General features: G+C 39.6%; 1 protein-coding gene, 1 long non-coding RNA gene and 1 other non-coding gene across 5 annotated transcripts in view; 2 read left to right on the forward strand and 1 right to left on the reverse strand.

The window, feature by feature from the left end:
• The window catches only part of LOC114636891, a 3,872-nt gene extending 3,088 nt beyond the window's left edge, over positions 1-784 (reverse strand). The window contains exon 1 of the long non-coding RNA XR_003713697.1: positions 613-784. This is a non-coding gene — a long non-coding RNA (uncharacterized LOC114636891). The remainder of the gene's footprint in view (positions 1-612) is intronic.
• A 117-nt stretch (positions 785-901) lies between these two features.
• The window catches only part of Cnot6l (CCR4-NOT transcription complex subunit 6 like), an 84,671-nt gene continuing 67,325 nt past the window's right edge, over positions 902-18,247 (forward strand). Inside the window, exon 1 of one of the 3 annotated variants that reach the window (XM_028784986.1) lies at positions 902-986. Coding sequence is in view for 1 of the 3 variants with exons in the window: in XM_028784984.1 (XP_028640817.1) it covers positions 3,255-3,259 (5 nt within the window). In the remaining 2 variants the exon portion in view is untranslated. Of the gene's footprint in view, positions 987-2,967; positions 3,010-3,216; positions 3,260-18,247 lie in introns of those variants that run through there. The other 2 variants (XM_028784985.1, XM_028784984.1) reach the window with 2 other exon arrangements.
• On the forward strand, positions 17,654-17,850 carry LOC114636894. The gene has a single exon (XR_003713701.1). It is a non-coding gene; the product is annotated as a U2 spliceosomal RNA (small nuclear RNA).

The following is an 18,247-nucleotide window of genomic DNA, read 5'->3' on the forward strand; positions in this document are numbered from 1 at the left end:
CTAGTACTCACTCAGTAGTGCTTACTCAGTAGTACTCACTCAGTAGTGCTTACTCAGTAGTACTCAGTAGTGCTTACTCAGTAGTACTCACTTACTAAAGACACTGGAGGCCTTGGACATTGAATCCCTGGGTATAATCCCCAATATGCCAAGGGTAAATGAGTGCAAATCAGTCCTTCACCTTTGTTTGTGGCAAGTCAGTATACTTGATATAATACAGAAAATTTTTCTGTGAGTAAAGACTATTTGAACGTCACTTGGGTTCAACTGAGCTTTTAAAAATTATTGACTTTCATGTATGTGTTTTGCTTGCATGTATGTCTGTGCACCACACATGCTTGGTGCCCAAGGAAGTCAGAAGAAGATATTAGATTCCCTAGAACTGGAGTTATGGATGTTGTGAGGTCCTATGTAGGTACTAGGTATCAAACAGAACCTCAGGAAGAGCAGCCAGTGCTCTTAACCACCGAGCCATCTCTACAGCTCCCCCAACCCTATTGAACTTTTTAATAAACATCCACATTCTTCATTCTAAATGTTATAATCATCCCTCCAGTCTTCAATGACTGTGAAACATCAGTTAAAACTTAGACACCAACAGTGAACATTTACCTCTGTAAATCTGGGTCTCAAGACCAGCAAACCTCATTTAGTAGTTCTCTCTCTGCAGCTGCTCTCTCTTCCTGCCAGTGGATGGTGTGGAGTATCAGATGGCTGAGGTAAAAAAGCCAGCGATTTCCATCTGTCCTTCTAGGCATTGTTCATCTGATTTGTGTCACCTTTCATTTTTGGCTCCTTCTCTGAGAACTTCCTGTTTATGTGTCAGCTTCCCCTGCAAGGACTGTCTGTGCATAGGCCTAAGGACTGTACATGTTTGACTGTCTTTCCCGTGCTGAGAGAGAACATAACAGACCTGGCATGTGTGTGTGCTTACTGTGTACAAGCTAGAAATTTACCTTATCGGTATTTGAAGACCTGTGAGGCATGTAAGTATCACATTAATCTGACTTAAATTTTCTGAAGTATTTATTTTCCCCCTTTTAACATTTGTTAATCTATTTTGGGAGTATGTGTCAAGAAATTTGGTAAATAAGGTGCCATGCAGACAGGTTCACTATCCTGGCCTCCTGCGGTGACTTGTTTGGCTTTGTTATTTACAAAGCCAAAGATGACTAATTATTATTAGTATCTTGTCCCCCAGACTAAAACAGTTGGGATTGAATAGGCTTCTTCCATGATTTAGGCCATCTTAACACCTTTTACACAAAGTGTTGGTGTGTGGAGGGTGAGGGGAGGGGGGTGGGTGGGAGGTTGCTAGCAGGAAATAGAAACTGAACCAGGATGGAAAAACAGGTAGCTGGTAGGTTTTTTATTTTTTTGACCCAGAGGGGCTTTTTCACTCATTCACACTTCCTGGCAACAAGATGAAAGTGCAGTTCAGTTCTCCATAAATTATTTGCATTTTAATTGCACCCCCTTTCTCCCCTCTCAAGAGATTAAAGGCTTTAAGCTTTCAGTAACAAGGCCTGAGATAATAAGGCAACCAACACGGTGCCTTAAGAGTGGTGAAAACATATATTTGAGGATAAAACATATTGAACAGTGTAATCGACTCTGGACCAACGTCGGTAAATACCCAACACAGAGCCATGCACCGAGAGAGACTGAAAGTGCAAATTCAAGGCAGCATCCTTTGCTTCTAGCTCTGTTGGTGGAACAAGCTTCAGGTGGCAAAAATAAACCCTCCGGACTTAAAATAGCAAGCTCCATTCACACGGTAACCAATAATATTTCTAGTTTACACTTAAATGTTTTCATTCCGTAACCGCCGCAAACTGCCAAATACACAATTTCATCGCGAGAAAGGAGAATTTAAAAATAGGACGGGGGTTTATCGCAGACCGTCATAGGGTTTTAAATCTACTTCCCGCCATGCAACTTACACATGCTGTTAAAAAAGAAAGAAAAAAGAAACCCACTGAGGCTGTCAGAAAACATTTCCTTGGGTCGTTTCACCTCACCTGAGGTCTCCTTAACCACCCAGAATGCCCTGAGCTCTGCTGTGGGCCTGCGTGAGCCAGCGTCAGGGAACAGTGCAAGCACCCGCGTGTCCCTTCCCCAACCCCCATTAGGTTTTGCTAATCGTACAAGCCTTCTCGCTCTACTCTCCGCTCAATCTAATAAAGCAGATTTTTTTTTCTTTAATTTTTTCAAAACACCAGCGAGGGCGAGGAAGGAAGAGAGCCAGGCGCTTGGCCGCCCGGCGCGCACGCGCACCTCCCGAAGCGCGACGCCGGAGCCCCGCCCCCTTCCCTCACCCCACCCCTCGGCGCCGGGGAGTGACTGACTCCCGCCAGCCCCTCCACGTCAATCAACTCCCTCCTCCTCCTCCTCCTCCTCCTCCTCCTCCTCCTCGCACTCTCTGCACCTTGTTATTAATCTCTAAAGCGATAGCGCCTGGACTTCTCTCCCCGGCCCTCGGGGTTGTGAGCGTGTGGGAATTAGAGCGAAGGCACCGAAAGCTCGCGGCTCTCTCTCTCCTTCTTTCTCTCTGCTCGGCCTCGGCAGCAACTCGGCTCGGCAGCAACTCCCGCAGCGGCAGCCTCAGCGCCAGGAGGCCAAGGCCAAGGGCGGGCTCCGCGAGGCGCTCGCAGCAGCGGCAGCCGCGTCTCCGGCGACCGCGGGCCCTCTCCTGCGCGTCCCGGTCGCTCAGGTCCGGCGCGGCCCGGCCCGCGTTCCCCCTTCCCCGCCCCCCGATCCGTCTGCTCTGCGCTCCCTTCGGCCGCCCTCCGCCGCCTCGGTGGTTCCTCAGGCGGCCCGGCCCGGCCCGCCCGCCCCGCGTCCCCTCCGGCCGGTGCCTCTCCCCCCGGCGGGCTGCCTGCATGTCTTTACTGCCCTCAGCCCCGCCGCCACCGCCGCCGCCGCCTCCCCCGCCGCCGCAGCCCCAGCAGCAGCCGCCCCGCCGCCGCCGCCGTCGCCGCCGCCCGGACCCTGGCGCGCTGAATGCAGGTGAGGAGGGGGCGCGGGCCTCGGCTCCCGGCCCTGCGCGCTCGCCTTCCGGGGCCCGGCCTCCCGCCGCCGCGGCCCCTCGGGGTGAGCGTGCGGGCGAGCGGGCGGGCGTGGGTGTTTGTGTTTGCGTCTGAGGTCTGGAAGGGAGCATCTGTGGGGGCCTGGTGCGCGCGCGCGTGTTTGTGTGTGTTTCCCCTGCCGCGGGGAAATGGCTGCTGGTGCTTGTTCTGGGCCCGCGGAGAAGAATGAGGTAGAGTGTTTCCGTGCTTCTGAGTCGGGCCGGGAGTGGAGCGAGGGGGAGCGCGTCTCCCCGGGGAAGTGAGGTGGGCGAGGGACGAACGTGTGTGGGTGTGTGAGTTGGGACTTTGGCGGGCGGGAGGCGGCCCCGCGGCGAGTGGGTGTGAGTGTGTGTGTATCGCGCGTGTGTGTCTGTGTGTGTGTCGGGCGGCGGGAGCCGGCCCGCGTCGCCTCAGGGGGCGCGGGTTCCCGGTCGTGTGCGTGTGGGGAGGGGACCCGAGTCGGGGACCCCAGAGCGGCGTGGTCCTCCCGCTTCGAGGCCGGGGCTCGGAGCCTCGCAGGTGAGAATTGCTCGGCGGGGATCCATGCCGTGGACGCGGGAGGCGGTGCGGCCCCCACGGCGGCGGTCGGCGGGGGCTCGGGCCGCGGTTCCCGAGGCCGGAGCCGTGGCAGGAAGCGCGCCGGCCTGCAGCGCGGCCTAACCGTCTTCGCGCTCGCCCGCCCGCTCGCTCGCTCGCCCGCCCGCCCCAGACGCTCCCGGGACTCCGTGCTCGCGCGGGCCCTGGGCGCTGCCCCGGGCCTGACCAGGTGAGGGTCGGGGGCGGGACACGCGGATCGCGGCCGCCTGTGCCGCCTCCGCGGCTCCCTAGGGGAGACGAAGGCATTTTTTGGCGTTCTAACTGCAGGCCTTCCCAGGCTGGCGTGGCGAACCCGAGGGAAAGTGAATCAAAACAGTTAAATCTCGGAATTCGTGGTGTTCGGATCTCCTCTTTACGTCCTTCCTTTAAGGCTGTGCGAGGAGAGACTTGAGTAAATACGTTCTTTGTTGTTGTTGTTGCTGCAGATAGTTTATCGCTGGTAAGATTTCCCTCCCTGGAAATCATCCTGGTAAGGCAGAGGAAGAAAGGGAAACGGGCCTTGTTGGCCTGTGGTGTTGGTGGGATTGGATCAATTTTGTGAATTTGAAATTGCTTATATCCTGCCTCCTAGAGGGAAAGGCGTGGACACACTGAACTGAGGAGGTCAGTGAGGAAGAGGAAGTTACCGGAGCTGTCATCTTAACCCAACCGGCTTATGTAGCTTAGACTGTTTAGGCGGATTGTGTTCAGGAGTTTAGCCGAGCTGTTTGTACACAGTGAAAGCACACTACAGCAGTTTTAGATGCTATCTTACGGATTCCCATTATCTCAGTTCTCCATGAAGATAGTTCATGTACAACCAAACGTGTTTTCCTCTAGTCTCCCAAACCTAGATCATCAGCTTCTATGGTCAATTCATTGTGTGCTCCTGGAAAGCTATTTTAGAAGAGTCAAAACAAAAAACGGAAATAAAGGTAGATCTGCCACTGAGTGTATAGTGCATTTCAGAGCTATATGTAAATGGTATTCTAGTCGGAGACTTACCTCACTTTTTACATTTGGGTTTAGTTAGTTAGCCCACACAGCTAGACCTTGACTGTGGCTGGAGTCACAATACAGTCTCATTTGAAGCTTTTAGGCCATGGTCACTGTAATGGCCAGAGATTGCTCTTTTCTGAACCTGGTCTCACAAAGAAGCAGTCTGTTCTTTAATGGGAAGGTGGGGGTGGGGAGAGAAGAGGTAAAAAGCTGTTTTCTATTAACACTACTCAAGGAACAGCCTAAGTGTGCAGTTTAATAGGAAAAGGGTCTTAACTTTTACAGACCCATTAGATCCATGACCATGACATTTATATTCATTCTCATAGTCTATTAATGTCTAGAATTTGTATATCAGTTTTCTTGTATCAAGAAGATGATACTCTTTCAGTAAGGTTGTGAGAAGAGTATGAGAAAAACATGTTTCGCATATAGTAGATGCGATCTTTTATTACTGCCTGCTACTGCTTTGATTATAAGTATCAAAAAGCATTTCTAAGTACAAATACTCATTAATTACCAATTGTGAGTTAGGGATCAAGAAACTAGAGCTGTGGATGTAGCTTTGTGTACGACTTGTGTGGGCCCTAGGTTTGGTTCCCAATACTGAGGGAAAAGTATTTCAGAGGCCTTTGATATACATGAGATGTCCTTTTTTAGAAATAAAATTGTCAATGTAGCCTTGCATGTTAGTTTATAGAAAATAGCCAAATGATATATTTATTATTTTTGAATAGTTTTAATTTCATTACTTTTTAATGAATTTTATAACATAGTCCCTAGGGGGAGGATTCTAAGTTCTGTATGTTTGAATACAATCAAATATCAAAATGGATGGAAGAAATTGATTTTATATACAGTCACAAACAATAAGTGTTATGAAACTGTTACATAATTCTTTTAGTTCAAGTTGACTGATTTTTGTAAATAAAACTTTTGGGAGTATCTTTCTGAACTTTTCTACCATCTTACAATAATTTGATGTTTTTATTTTGTGTAGAGTGAGTAGTACATGTACTATTTATTGAATTTTAATTTTTTCTAAAATTTAAATTTATGTTTTTAGAAAACCATAATGGTGAGGAGTGTAAAGTAAAACCAATGGGAAGATTAAAAGAATTACAATTTTTAAAATTAGATGTTTGTTTTTGAGAGTTTTGCCCTGTAGGGCAGGTTTACCACAGACATACAATCCTCTTTCCTCAGCCTCCCTATTGCAATTATAGACAATTGCTATTTCACTTGGTTCTAATTTAAGAGGTTTGTTTGGTTGCTTCCTTGTTTTACATTTTAGGGGGTAGAGATAAAGACAGCAGTGAGAATGTGGGAATAATTTCATTAAGTTCATGTCCCTTTAAAAATACCAATTTTGGGGGTTGGAGAGGTAGTTGAGCGATTAAGGGAACTTAGTACTCTTTCAGAGGACCAGAGTTGGGTTCCGAGCACCCATGTTATACAGCTCACAACTGACAGTTGTAGGGGATCTGACACCCTCTTCTGGCTTCAGAGGGTGCCTACATTAAGTTCACATTAACCTCATATAGATACATACGTAATAAAAAATGAAAAAGAATCTTCAAACAGTTCCTCTGGTTAGGTCTTATCTTTGTTTTAACAGCGATCTTAGTATTTTATAGTTTTTGTAAGTCATACAGTGATATTTTTCTAAAGTTTGAAAATATCCCGTAAAAGTTTTAATGTATAAACATCCAGTGTGCATGTTCCCGCGCACACACACACACACACACACACACACACACACAGAGAGCTTTATTTAGAAGGCAAGTATGCCCGCATTTATCTAAAAAATTACAACACAAAGTTTTAGGTATCACTATGGCATTTTCAACAAAATTTGTTTTGATTTACCCCCATCTCTCCTACCCTTTAACCCTCTTTGTTTTTATCTTGCCTCACTTTCTGGTCTCAGGTCATATATGTTCTTTGTAGTCCTGTCCCTTTTCCCTCCTCATGATTTTTTTACTTGTTCTAGTATTTTAGGCTTTACCCACATTTATTCCCCCCTTACATACATACATCTATACAAGCTAGAATTTGCATATAAAGAGAGAACATTGGTTCGTCTTTCTGCATTTGGATCACTTGGCTTAATAAAATGCTTTCTAGGCCTATCTTTTTTTTCTCTGCAGATTTCACTTTTGTTTACAGCCTTGTAAAATTTCACTGTGTATATATACTACATTTTCATTATAGGCATGTAGATTGGTTCCATTTTCCTTGTTATCATGGTACCTATGTTGATTCCATTTTCTTGTTATCAGGAATATAGCATCAATAAACATGTTCACCACTGTTGTAGGATATCGAGTCTATTGAGTTATATATCCAGGAGTGATATAGCGGGGTTATATGGTAGTCCTGTTTTTATTTTTTTGAGGTGATTTCTATAATGGCTGTACTAGTTTACAATCTCGCCAGCAGTTAGGATTCCCCTTTCCCTACATCCTCCTTAGCCTGCAGCACATGCCTATAATTCTCAACCCCTCTGAGGCAGAGGCAGAACCCTGTGGTACATATTGAATCTTTGTCACAGAAACCAAACCAAACAACCCCTCTCCCTAAACAAACAAAAAAAGCCAGTCCTCCTACTTCAAGCAAACAAAAAAAGTAAAGTATTTGGATAGTTTATTTTTAACACTGGAAATATTCTTTTTGTCTAAAGAAATTATAACAAAGTCAAGTGGAATATTGTTTAGGGTTTGAGAGTTATTGTTACCTAAGGGAGGTTTAAGTAACCTTTCTAGAACATTCGTTATAAATACCTTTAAGAGCAGTTGAAATATCTGTATTTATTGCTAATGATATGATAAGTTAATTACAAAATTTTAGTGCCTTAACACACAGAAATTTGTGTGTCCTTCTGGTTAGCATGCCTATTTACTATGTGGCAATTTACTTTAGAAGTCCTTAAATTTTGTGATTCTTCCATTCCTAGGATCTTGGTATTCTGCTTATTGCTCACAGACTATTTTCTTAAGAACTGAAAGGGACAAATTTTATGGCAAGAATTTTTCATAGAGCATTATTTAAATATAATGAGTGTGAGAAGTAGCCCTGGATAGACAATTTGTTTATCTTCACAGCAAAGGGCTTCAGTGTATTAGTTTAGATGATATTACATACTTGTAAAATTATATCTGAAAGTTGAATTATACTTAAGAATTGTTTTTCACCTTCAGAGTAAAAATTTGAGGGGAAAGTTGGAGGAAAGGAGAGTGTAAGGGAGGGAAGAAATACAAGAAAATGGAGAACACCACTTTAATATGTGAAAGGCTTGAATGGCAAATGAATTTTAGCAACTATTTAAAAGTTTGCAATTTTATGAGAACTTACAATTTTGTGAATTTGCTACGGCATTTCCTTTACTGTGTAATAATTGATGGTCATTGTCGTTTACTGGGTTCTGGCTGTTTATTTTTTCTGTATTTTGAAATCAATTGGGATCTGTGAGTCAGAACTCTGAATTTTAGTTTCTGAAGTTTAATTAAACAGAATATTAATTTTTTTTTTTTTACTGTTACTATTTTATATTCTAAAGAAACATTTAGGTGAACGTTGGCATATTCTACTTTTGCTATTTTGTAATTTTAAAGTCATTGAAATAACACATGTGAATCTTAATATAGAAACAACAGTAAAATCATCAAATAACCCCCTCATGATTGTTAATCATGTGCTTCATGATAAAAGTACATCTTTGTTTTAGTAGCTGCACTAACACTTTCTAGTACCTGAGATGGATTTTATTTCTGGACAACTTCAGTTTTAGTTGAATTATTCTTCATTCTTTCATTGCTCAGGAATTTTACAGTGTGAAACAGTGACTCATCTTTATTTACCTTTTCCTTAAGATCTTGACTATGTATCTCTGAGTATTACTTAGCTTGCTCTGAGGAAGATTTTTGAGTAGTTTGGTTAACTTCTTCATGGTAAATATTTCTAATGTTGTACATTTTGAAAATTAAAAACCCTATTTGTGGACCCATTCTGTACCCATTAATATACCCAGTTCTAAAGAGAACGATGCAGGATGTAGAGGAGACACTGTAAAGTGTATTGAGACTTGTGCATGCATGTGTGTCTGTTATTTTCTAATCATAATGGTCACTAAAGCAGAACAAAACCCCTAAAATTGCCTACAGTGTACATTCTGTAGGTTTATATATAATGTAACAACTATTGTAAATATGAAAAAAAATGAATTCTGTACAGAATGGAAATTGCTAGTCATTTGGTTACTGTGACAAAATAGCCAAGAGAGAAACAAAGGAGGGAAGATTTATTTTAGCTTGTGATTTCAAAGGTTTCAATCCATAGTTGGCTGGCTCCATGTTTCTGGACCATGGCAAGGCAGAGAAAAGCTGTTCACTTTATAGTACCTAGGAAGCTGACGTGAGGTGGGAACAAGCCATTTCCTTCCAGGCATGACCCACTTCTCCACTTGGACCCATTTTCTAATTTCTACCACTTCTCATCCCAATTATGGCACCAAATTATTATTAGTAGAATCTGTTAGTAGATTAATCCACTGATGACTTGAAAATCCTCATGACACCTTCCTGGAACCCATCAGCTGCTAACTAAGCCGTTCATACGGAGCCTGCAGAGGACACTTCAGATTCAGATCCAGATCATAATAATAAACCTTGAAACAGGGTAAAAACGTTTAAGGTTTGAAAATTTTTAATCAGGAAAAGTATTATATGGTTGGGTGTCTTAGTTTACTTTTCAGTTGCCGTGAAGAACTCCTCCTCACACGACGACGATGAAGACAAACTAAAAAACAGGGCGTGGTGGTGCATTCAGGTTGTAGAGGCAGGCGATCTGCAAGTTTGGAGAAAGCTTAACTGGGAATGAAAGCTAACCCTCAGTGACACACCTCCTCCAACAAAACCACACCTCCTAGTTCTTCTCAAACAGTTCAACTAGGAACCAAACATCCAAGTGAATTAACCTATGGGAGCCATTCTCATTCAAACCATCTCACTGGTATGGTGACATACCTGAAATTTTAGCAGTTGAAGGACTTAGGCATGGTCAAATCTAGGGTGCCAAGCATGCTGTCTGTGTGTCCTATCACTGAGTAACAATATTCAGCCTGCCTTTTCCTCCCTCCCTCCTTCTCTGTTGGATCAAGTCTTTACTGTGGAATGGAACTAATACTTTTTAGATTACTAAGTACCGAGGACTAACAAAATTCAAACTCATAGCCCATACACATATAATCTGAATTACTTTTTCTGAAAATACTGTGAGATAGACAGTATGATTCACATTTTCTAGTAGGTTAAGAATTTGAGCCTTAGATCTTCCATTTATGTAGCTGTCAGAATTCATTTAATTTCTGTTTCAGTTTCTTCATTTGTAATAGGAAGATAGTAATAACACTTATCTCAGAGTGAAATAATGATTTAATGGTCTAGTTCTCATAAAGTGTTTAGAATAGTACCTAACATCTGTAATAAAAGCCTTAACTTCAGTATATGCTTTGCTATTACAGCTTCTTACTATTAGTAAACTTATAAGATATTTGACATTTCCTGATTACAGTGAAGCATGCTTGACTCCAGAGTGCTTACCTTATTAAGAGGGAATTTAAGTTTGGTTACAGCAAACAAGTGAATATGCTAGCTGACAATAACATTTAATGCTGTTACAGACAGAGTACCAAATAGGTTTTGACTTACAGGGATGAGTAAGCAGAGGTAGACGTCTTTTTTTTTTTTTTTCCCTTTATGATGAGAGGAAAAGAAGGCAAGAAAATAGATTACAGCAACATCTTTCTTTATCAATTTCCATCAGTGTCCCCTTTGTTTCTTTATATATACTATTACCGAACAGATTAATATAAAATTCACTGCATCTTTTATTTCATATGTTAAGCTATAGTAATAGTTACTATTTTCTTATATATTGTGTGCTAGGTTGAATCAAACTTTCAGTGACGAAATGTACATATATTGATTTTTGTGAATCGTATAAGATCTTTGTTATCTTTTTTGTTGTTGTGAGTTAATTCTTTCCTTTGAGACAGGATTTGACTCTACATCCCAGGCTAGCCTATAACTCGAGACATTCCTCCTGCCTCAGTCTATCTAGTAGTGGAAGTATAAGTATGAGCAACAGTATCATACCCAGCTTAAAGTTTTTGTTTTTAACTATTACTTAAAGATATAAATATTAATAACTACTATCAAGTCAGGGTGTAAGCAGTTTGATATCCCTCTGCTAGATTTAAATGAAATAACATTTCTTTTTATAATATTGGTGAAATTGATATTACTAATCCCTGTAGTATATGTGAAAATACTGAAGTTTTAACAGATTTCATGAAGGGCTCATATTAAGTGGCAGATTGACAGTTATGTTGTTGGAATTCTTATACTTGTGTGATTCTCTGGATGTCGTTCTGCTGTATAGTCTTCCAGAGAAAGATGCAGATTTCATGGTAGTATAAGGAGGGCCTATCAAGAGCTTGTCTTGCTTACCTTTCCAGTTTTAGTACTCATTACTCTTTCCTCTCACATACTCCTTAGATTAGCCAAAGTGAGTGACTTACAGTCTTGTCAATGCTTTAAATGTGCCTATAGTACCTTATGCTTTATAACCCTTCTGACTTTATAACCCTTCTGACTTTTTTAATAATTCACCTCAGGTGTTACTTACTTTGAGAAACCTTATCTTACACTTCGAGGCTTTGCTTTATGATTTTTCTTGTATGCCTTTAACATCATTTGTGTTCCTCTTTGATACAGTTTGCCACAGGGTCTTATAATTTCTTGGTTTATGTCTTGGCTTTTCTAATAGAGTATGTCATTTTGAAAAGTGCAGATATGATGTATACTTCATCTTTATGGCTCAAATGTTTGAAACATAATAGGGAACATGAAATGCTTGGTATATAGTAAAAACTTAGGAAATGTATATTAAATTAATAAGTGCCATTGTAAGCAGTGGAAATTACATCAACAAATATCTACTTGCAGATGTTCAGTTTTTAGAAAATCAGTTTAACTTTTGGTTAGATTCCATGGCTTGAATAGAAACATGAAGTTAATTGGGCAAATTAAAGCATGATTATAAGTGGGATATGCGCCTAATAAGGAATATTAGTTTTGTCCTTATGTCATTGACACAGAGATTTCAACAAAGCAAGCATTTTTTAAATAGATAAATTGAGGTTTCTTATTAATACTGAAATTAAAAGTTGTAATGTGGCTTTATTTTAGAGGACATTCATTGTTAACCGTACACTTTTACTAGTAGATACTATGTAGCTTTGAAATCTCATATTTACCTATACTATTAAAGACATTGGGAGCCACTGGTTGATTTGAACAGGGTTAGTAAAAAAAAGTTTAAAGTTTACTCATTCTTTTTGCTGTGCTAGGGATTGAACCGGGGTCTTGCACAGGACAAGTGAACACCCTGATTTCTGAAATTTATTTTTAAGAATAGTATAATCTGGACACTTGAAGAGGTCTTTATGTGGGTTGTATAGCCTAAGCACCAGCCCAGCCTGAGAGGTGTCACTTTCATTCCTCAGCAGAGAAGATTAATTTTCCAGCATGTGGAAGACACTACAGAGATCCACAGCTGATCAGAATTCAGAAAATGAGTGACTGTGAAGTGCCTAACCCCAATTGGTCTAGCTGTAATACAACCCCTACATTTAAGGCTCAGGGAAAATCATAGACGATGGGTCAGAAAGATGATAAGGGCCCAGAAAACCAGATTGCCTGCTGCAAGGACATGACTGAGAAGCTGAACCATGACATCTCAACAATATGATTATCTAAACAAGACCTGCATAATGACACCATTCAACATGCCGTTGTGGGTGGGTTAATTGTACAAGATCCCATTTCTACATGAGGAGCTTTAGGTAATCTGTGGCTGCTGAGAGAGGGAGAGGGAGTTTTATCAAATGTCCGGTCTTCTGATACCCAGTCCTGAGTGATCAGCCCTAATCACGTTATTTTGAATAACAAAATAATCGACCTTTTTGTGTGTGTGTGTTTGTGTTTTTTGTGCATGCATGTATGTGCATGCATGCATGTGCATGCACCTACAGAGGCCAGATACAGACAGACAGACAGACAGACAGACAGACAGATGTAAGTGATAAGTTTTGAATTTGGGAGTTAGGCACATGGAGTTGGACGTGGGAGGAGTTAGAGTGGAGAGAAGTAGTAGAAATGATGTAAATACAGTACTTACGAAATTGAATGTCTGTAAATTAAAATTTTAACTTAAAATATTAGTCTGATAGAGTCAGTTGAGATGAGAATGGGAAGAGAGTTTCTTTTAAAATTTAGAATTAAAATATAAATGGTTAAGTCAAGAAATAGGTCTTAAAGGTATAGAGGTAGATATAATCAAAATGTATGAAATTCTCAACTAATAAGATTTATGTTGGGATGAAAAAAACTTTCAAGGCCTATTGGCTATTTTGTATGATGGAGAGAACTTAGAGCCAAGTCAGAATATGATGAGGAGTCACTTCAGAGAAAAAAATTAAGAATTTTTTTTTTGTAACTTTAATTTTTCAAAACCTATTTTTAATGATGGTTCTTAAATACTTTTACCTCCCTTTTAGCCCACTACCCACCACAGGTAGTGGGAAAGAAAGGATAAGGGGGAAGTGGAACTGTTTAGTAAGGTTCTTTGGAGCAACTCCCATCTGTGTTGTCAGGGATATACCAGCAGGCCAGTTTGTTAGAGTTGGGATTGCAACCACGAATCACCAGTGGGTGACACTACCTAGCAGAGGCAGCCAGGCCTCAGCCTCAGCACAAGTCAGCAGGAGGGACCAGCAGGAACACCAGAAGTTCTCAGCTGTGTTCTCTAAATGAAGTGAAGATCAGTGAAGATTCAAGACCCAACTTTGCACACAGCAAGCTGTACCAGCAAGCCAAGCTCTGCCTCTGTCATTGTCCGTGGAGCCCTATTTATACCCTCCAAACATGCGTTCTCCATGGGTCTTTCCTCAGTACGTGCACCTGTCTCAGCTGATACCACTCTGCCAATCAGCCTGGGTTCTTGGAAGCAGCAAGAAACTGCAGCACACCACCTTAACATTTTTGCTGTGTTTCTCTATGGAGTTCCAACAAATGAAGCTCAACTACACAGTGTAAGGTGGACCAATATATGCGTGTTGTTAGCGAAGAATAGTTCATCATGTGTCCTTTCATGTGCCTGTTTTTACAGAACATCCTCTCTCCTGTGTCTGCTTCAGTGAAATATTCCTTCATGTGTTTACCTCAGCAAAAGACCATCCAGCTGACTTTCCAAAGAACCCTTAAGTTTCCACTTCATTTGTTAGTAGTGGCACCTGCTTTTAACCTCAGCATTTGAGAAACAGACCATCTAGATCTCTGTAGAGTTTGAGCCCAGCCTGGGTAATAAGCCTAGTTCCATTCAGGCCAGTCAGAGCTACATGGTGTTATCCTGCCTCAAAAGTCAAAAATAAATAAAAATTTAAAAATGTGTTAGAGAAATATATTGGTGCATTCTCTACTGGAATGACTTGTTTCCTGAATTTAGGCCCTACTTAATTCTTGATTTTATTCCTGGCCTGTGGACATCAGAGATTTTAACTTTTGCTAGGTTCTGAGAACTCCACTGATAGCCTGGAGACGGCTGTGGCTGTGGTTCATTGTATAATTGAAAGTAAATAAAGGGAATAAATTGGATTAAAAAGAACCTTTTGTGCTGAGTATTTAGCTTACTTAGTAGAGGGCAATTTAGCATCACAAGATCCTGGGTTATATTTTCATGCTCCTGTAATCCCAGCACTTGAGAGGTAGAGGCAATAGGATCAGAAGTTCAAGATTATCCTTGGCTACTTAGTGAGTTCAAGGGTACCCTGTGATAAAATACATGAGACCTGGTTTCAAAAACAAAATTAGTTCTTTCCTCTAAAAATCCCTAACAAAACAAAACTATTAAAAAAATAAATGTGGTAAGAAAGTATATATACCTCTTTCTTAGTGTATTTAAGAAGATGTAGTGAGTCTAATAACTATAATTATGAAGTAGTGAAAATATTCTGAGATTTTTGTAACAACTATAATAGGATATAAACATTAAATTCTGTTTATTGACAAAAATTATAGTTACCATTACTACTATGTAGGTTGTCTATGTCTGTATGAAAAAAGCACTGCATTTTAGTGAAAACTGTGATACAGTTTTTTTTTTTTTCTATACAAATTCACAGATTCCATGACATTCATGGGCCCCAGGTTAACAACCTATGCTTATTGTCTGCTGGGTTCTCTCAACTTCATGTATTTTGTCTTAGTTATGTACTTTTCTTTACAGATGGTAGTAATTTTACTTTTTTTATCTTTTGCAAGTAATACATGCTCTTTTAAAAAGAAAAATTTGAAATAATACTAAAGGATAATTTCCTGGTTATTTTTTTTTCATAGTAAGACTATTAGTATAGTATATAGAACTATTATCTGGGCAATATGCTTTTATATAACCATCAAAATATTTCACATAAATAAAAGCATCATATTGCATATGCTGTTTTTAATTGGAACATGTCACATTAATTTTTTTATCTAGAGGTATATTTTTATACTTTCAAATTTTTATGTGCCACATTAAATGCAAAATTCTTATTTTAAAATGTATCTCAATGATTTTAGTATATCCATATTATTGTGAATATATCACCTATGCATAGAATATCCACCAGTCCTAAAAGAAATCTCATATAGAATATCAGTTCTATTTCCCCTTTCTGCTGGCAGCTATTGACTACTTGCTGCTTGCTTTGTTGTTTAAAACTTTTTTTTTTTTTGAGACAAGGTTTACCATGTCTTAGAACTCTCAGAGAACTGCCTGTATTTGCCTCCTGAGTGCTGGGATTCATACTTGGAATTTTTAATGGATTGCCTGTCTAGGAATTTAATGAAAGTGGAATTGTATATGTGATCTTCTGTGCCCAACTTCTTTTTCATTTAGCATAATGTTTCAAGAATAAGCCATTTGATAACATGTAATAGTACTTTTTTTTTTTTGGAGACAGTGTCTTCTGTATCATAAGCTAATTCCCAACATGCCATGGATGTTATGTAGGATACATAGCAAAGTATGACTTTTTAAACTTTGTATCCTCCTGCCTCCACTTTGTAAGTATTGCTAGTACAGACATGTGTATCACCACACCAGTTTATGCAGTACTGGGGATTAAATTCAGAGCTTTGTAAATAGTAGGCAGTCTTTCTATGAGTCAACTACATTCCTAGTTCTCATTCTTTGTTATGGTTAACATGTGGTTAACATGTTTTTTTTTTTTTGCATTTGTATGTTTTTTACTATTCTAAATAGTTTTGCTGTAATAATGTGTAGAATTTGTTAGGACATACGTTTTTATTTTTCCTGAGTATATTCTTAAGAATGGACTTGCTTATATGGTAACTCTGAGTTTGGAAGTAATTGACAAATGTTTCTATAAGTCATTTTTAATGGCTTCATTTTAGTCTTTATTGATACACCATTTATCCAGTTTCCTGCTAGTTGATAATTTATGTTGATTATCAAAACAAAGTAAAAAATATAAATGTCTTTGAATACTTTTGTATGTGTTTGTGTGTGTTGTTTGCTTGTGTCTGAGAATGCTCACTTGGTGTTGTGGGTAGGCCAGAATATTGGGATGTCTTCCTCAGTCATACTTCTAGAGTCCACATGGGTTCTGGGGCTCTGAACTCAGAGACCTTTATGCTTTCCCAGCAAGCACTTTACACAAGTCACCTCTGCAGTTCCCGTATTGAATGCTTTTTAAAACAATTTATTTATTTATGTATATGTATTTTAATGTAGGAGTGCCTTGTCTACATGTATACCTACATTTCATAAGAGGCCATCAGATCTTTTTATAGATGTGGTTGCTGGGAATTGAACTCAGAACCTCTGGAAGAGCAGTGTTATTAACCACTAAACCATCTCACCAGTCCTTGAATGTTTTTTTCTTTAAAGGATAAATTTCTACAAGTGGGTTTGCAGAATCCAGTACGTATATAATTTTGATAAATCTTGTCAGATTACTCTTTAGAAATGCATAAAATTTTACAACCATGGGTGTTGGGGGCTGAAAATACAAAACTCAGCGGTAGAATGTTTGGCTTAGCAATCATGAGGTTCTGAGTTCTGTTTATAATACTCCTGAAAAAGTTTTATCACCAGTTTTTTAAACAATGGCTTCTTCCTCTAAGATGTCATTTATGTTATTAATCATTGTCATTCTGAGAATAGTCATATATTTTATAAAATACTTACTTTTTTGCTAGCGAGGATTTTTTTGTCCCATTTGTGTATTCTTTTAATTCTTTTATATTGTTTTGTGACTTGCCTGATCATGATCTTCACCCTAAATATTCCTATTGGAATTTATACTTTTTTAAAAAACTGATTTGTGAGGTTTTATAGTAACAACAATAACAATAACAAAAACCCATTGTAATGCTGCTTGTAAATATTTTACAGAGTTTTTGTTACAGTTTCTGGGATGTCTTTTGACCTTACTCTTTGCTTTATCAGTATCAAATTAAACTTTTAGCTTCATTTATTTTCTTTTAAAGACAGGATCTTACTATATATAGGCTTGGCTATCCTGAAACCCTGTGTGTAGATCAGGCTAGGCTTCAACTCAGAGATCTGACTGCCTCTGTCTCCTGAGTCCTGCAATTAAAGATTTCTGTCACTAAGCCTCCTTGGTTTTTAATTTCTACTGGTCTTTGCCTTGCTGAAAAGTTGTCTTTACATTAAGACTGTAAAACTCGTTTTTTTACTTTTTTTTTTTTTAAGGAATGTACAAAACTAAGCTGGGGATGGCTTAGTAAGAGCTTAGATTTTATAGTTGGACTTAACTTATATTTCATAGCTTTGGGTTTATTTTTTCCCGTTAAGTGATAGCCAAATATTATATTCCTTAGCCATATCTCAAGCACTTGATCTGTGTTTAAATTCCATTATCTGCTTTTTAGACTTTTAGCCAAAATCAAGTGTAGCATCTGTTCTTACCAGTTTGCTATCTGATGTGTTCTCTCTCCAAGAACAATATATATGTTTTTGGAATAAGGAGATAGATAGGAACATGTTATACATTCATTCCACTTTTAGACCGGGCATTGCAGGAATAGTGCACCCTGTTGGGGACTTAAAAGAAATTCTACTTACACATCATCTGTGGGATATTGGTTGTTTCACAACTTGTCTGTATTTCAGTTTCCTTATCTGTAAATTGACAGTTAATATATTATTCATAAGTTTAGTGAGATGCTATATGAAAGTTCGTGCTGTCTAGGCATATACTGGGTATTTAGTGCATGTTTTCTTTTTCCAATTCACAAGCCCCATCTTTCTTTATCCTACTTAGAATTTGGTCCAGAAGGTAAGAGGAAGTTTCAAGATAGTGTGATCCTTAGTTTTTAAAACTTGAAAAGTCATTTGGGATTAGTACTGCTTAAAAAGGAGAGCAAGTCTTCAGTTAGTAATTAAGAAGTCATTTTAAAAGACATTTTGCCCAGTAGCCACATTTTAACAGGATAAGGGCAAATTAAGCTGTG

Source organism: Grammomys surdaster, unplaced genomic scaffold, assembly GCF_004785775.1.
Source record: "Grammomys surdaster isolate TR1022 unplaced genomic scaffold, NIH_TR_1.0 125024, whole genome shotgun sequence".
Lineage (NCBI taxonomy): Eukaryota > Metazoa > Chordata > Mammalia > Rodentia > Muridae > Grammomys > Grammomys surdaster.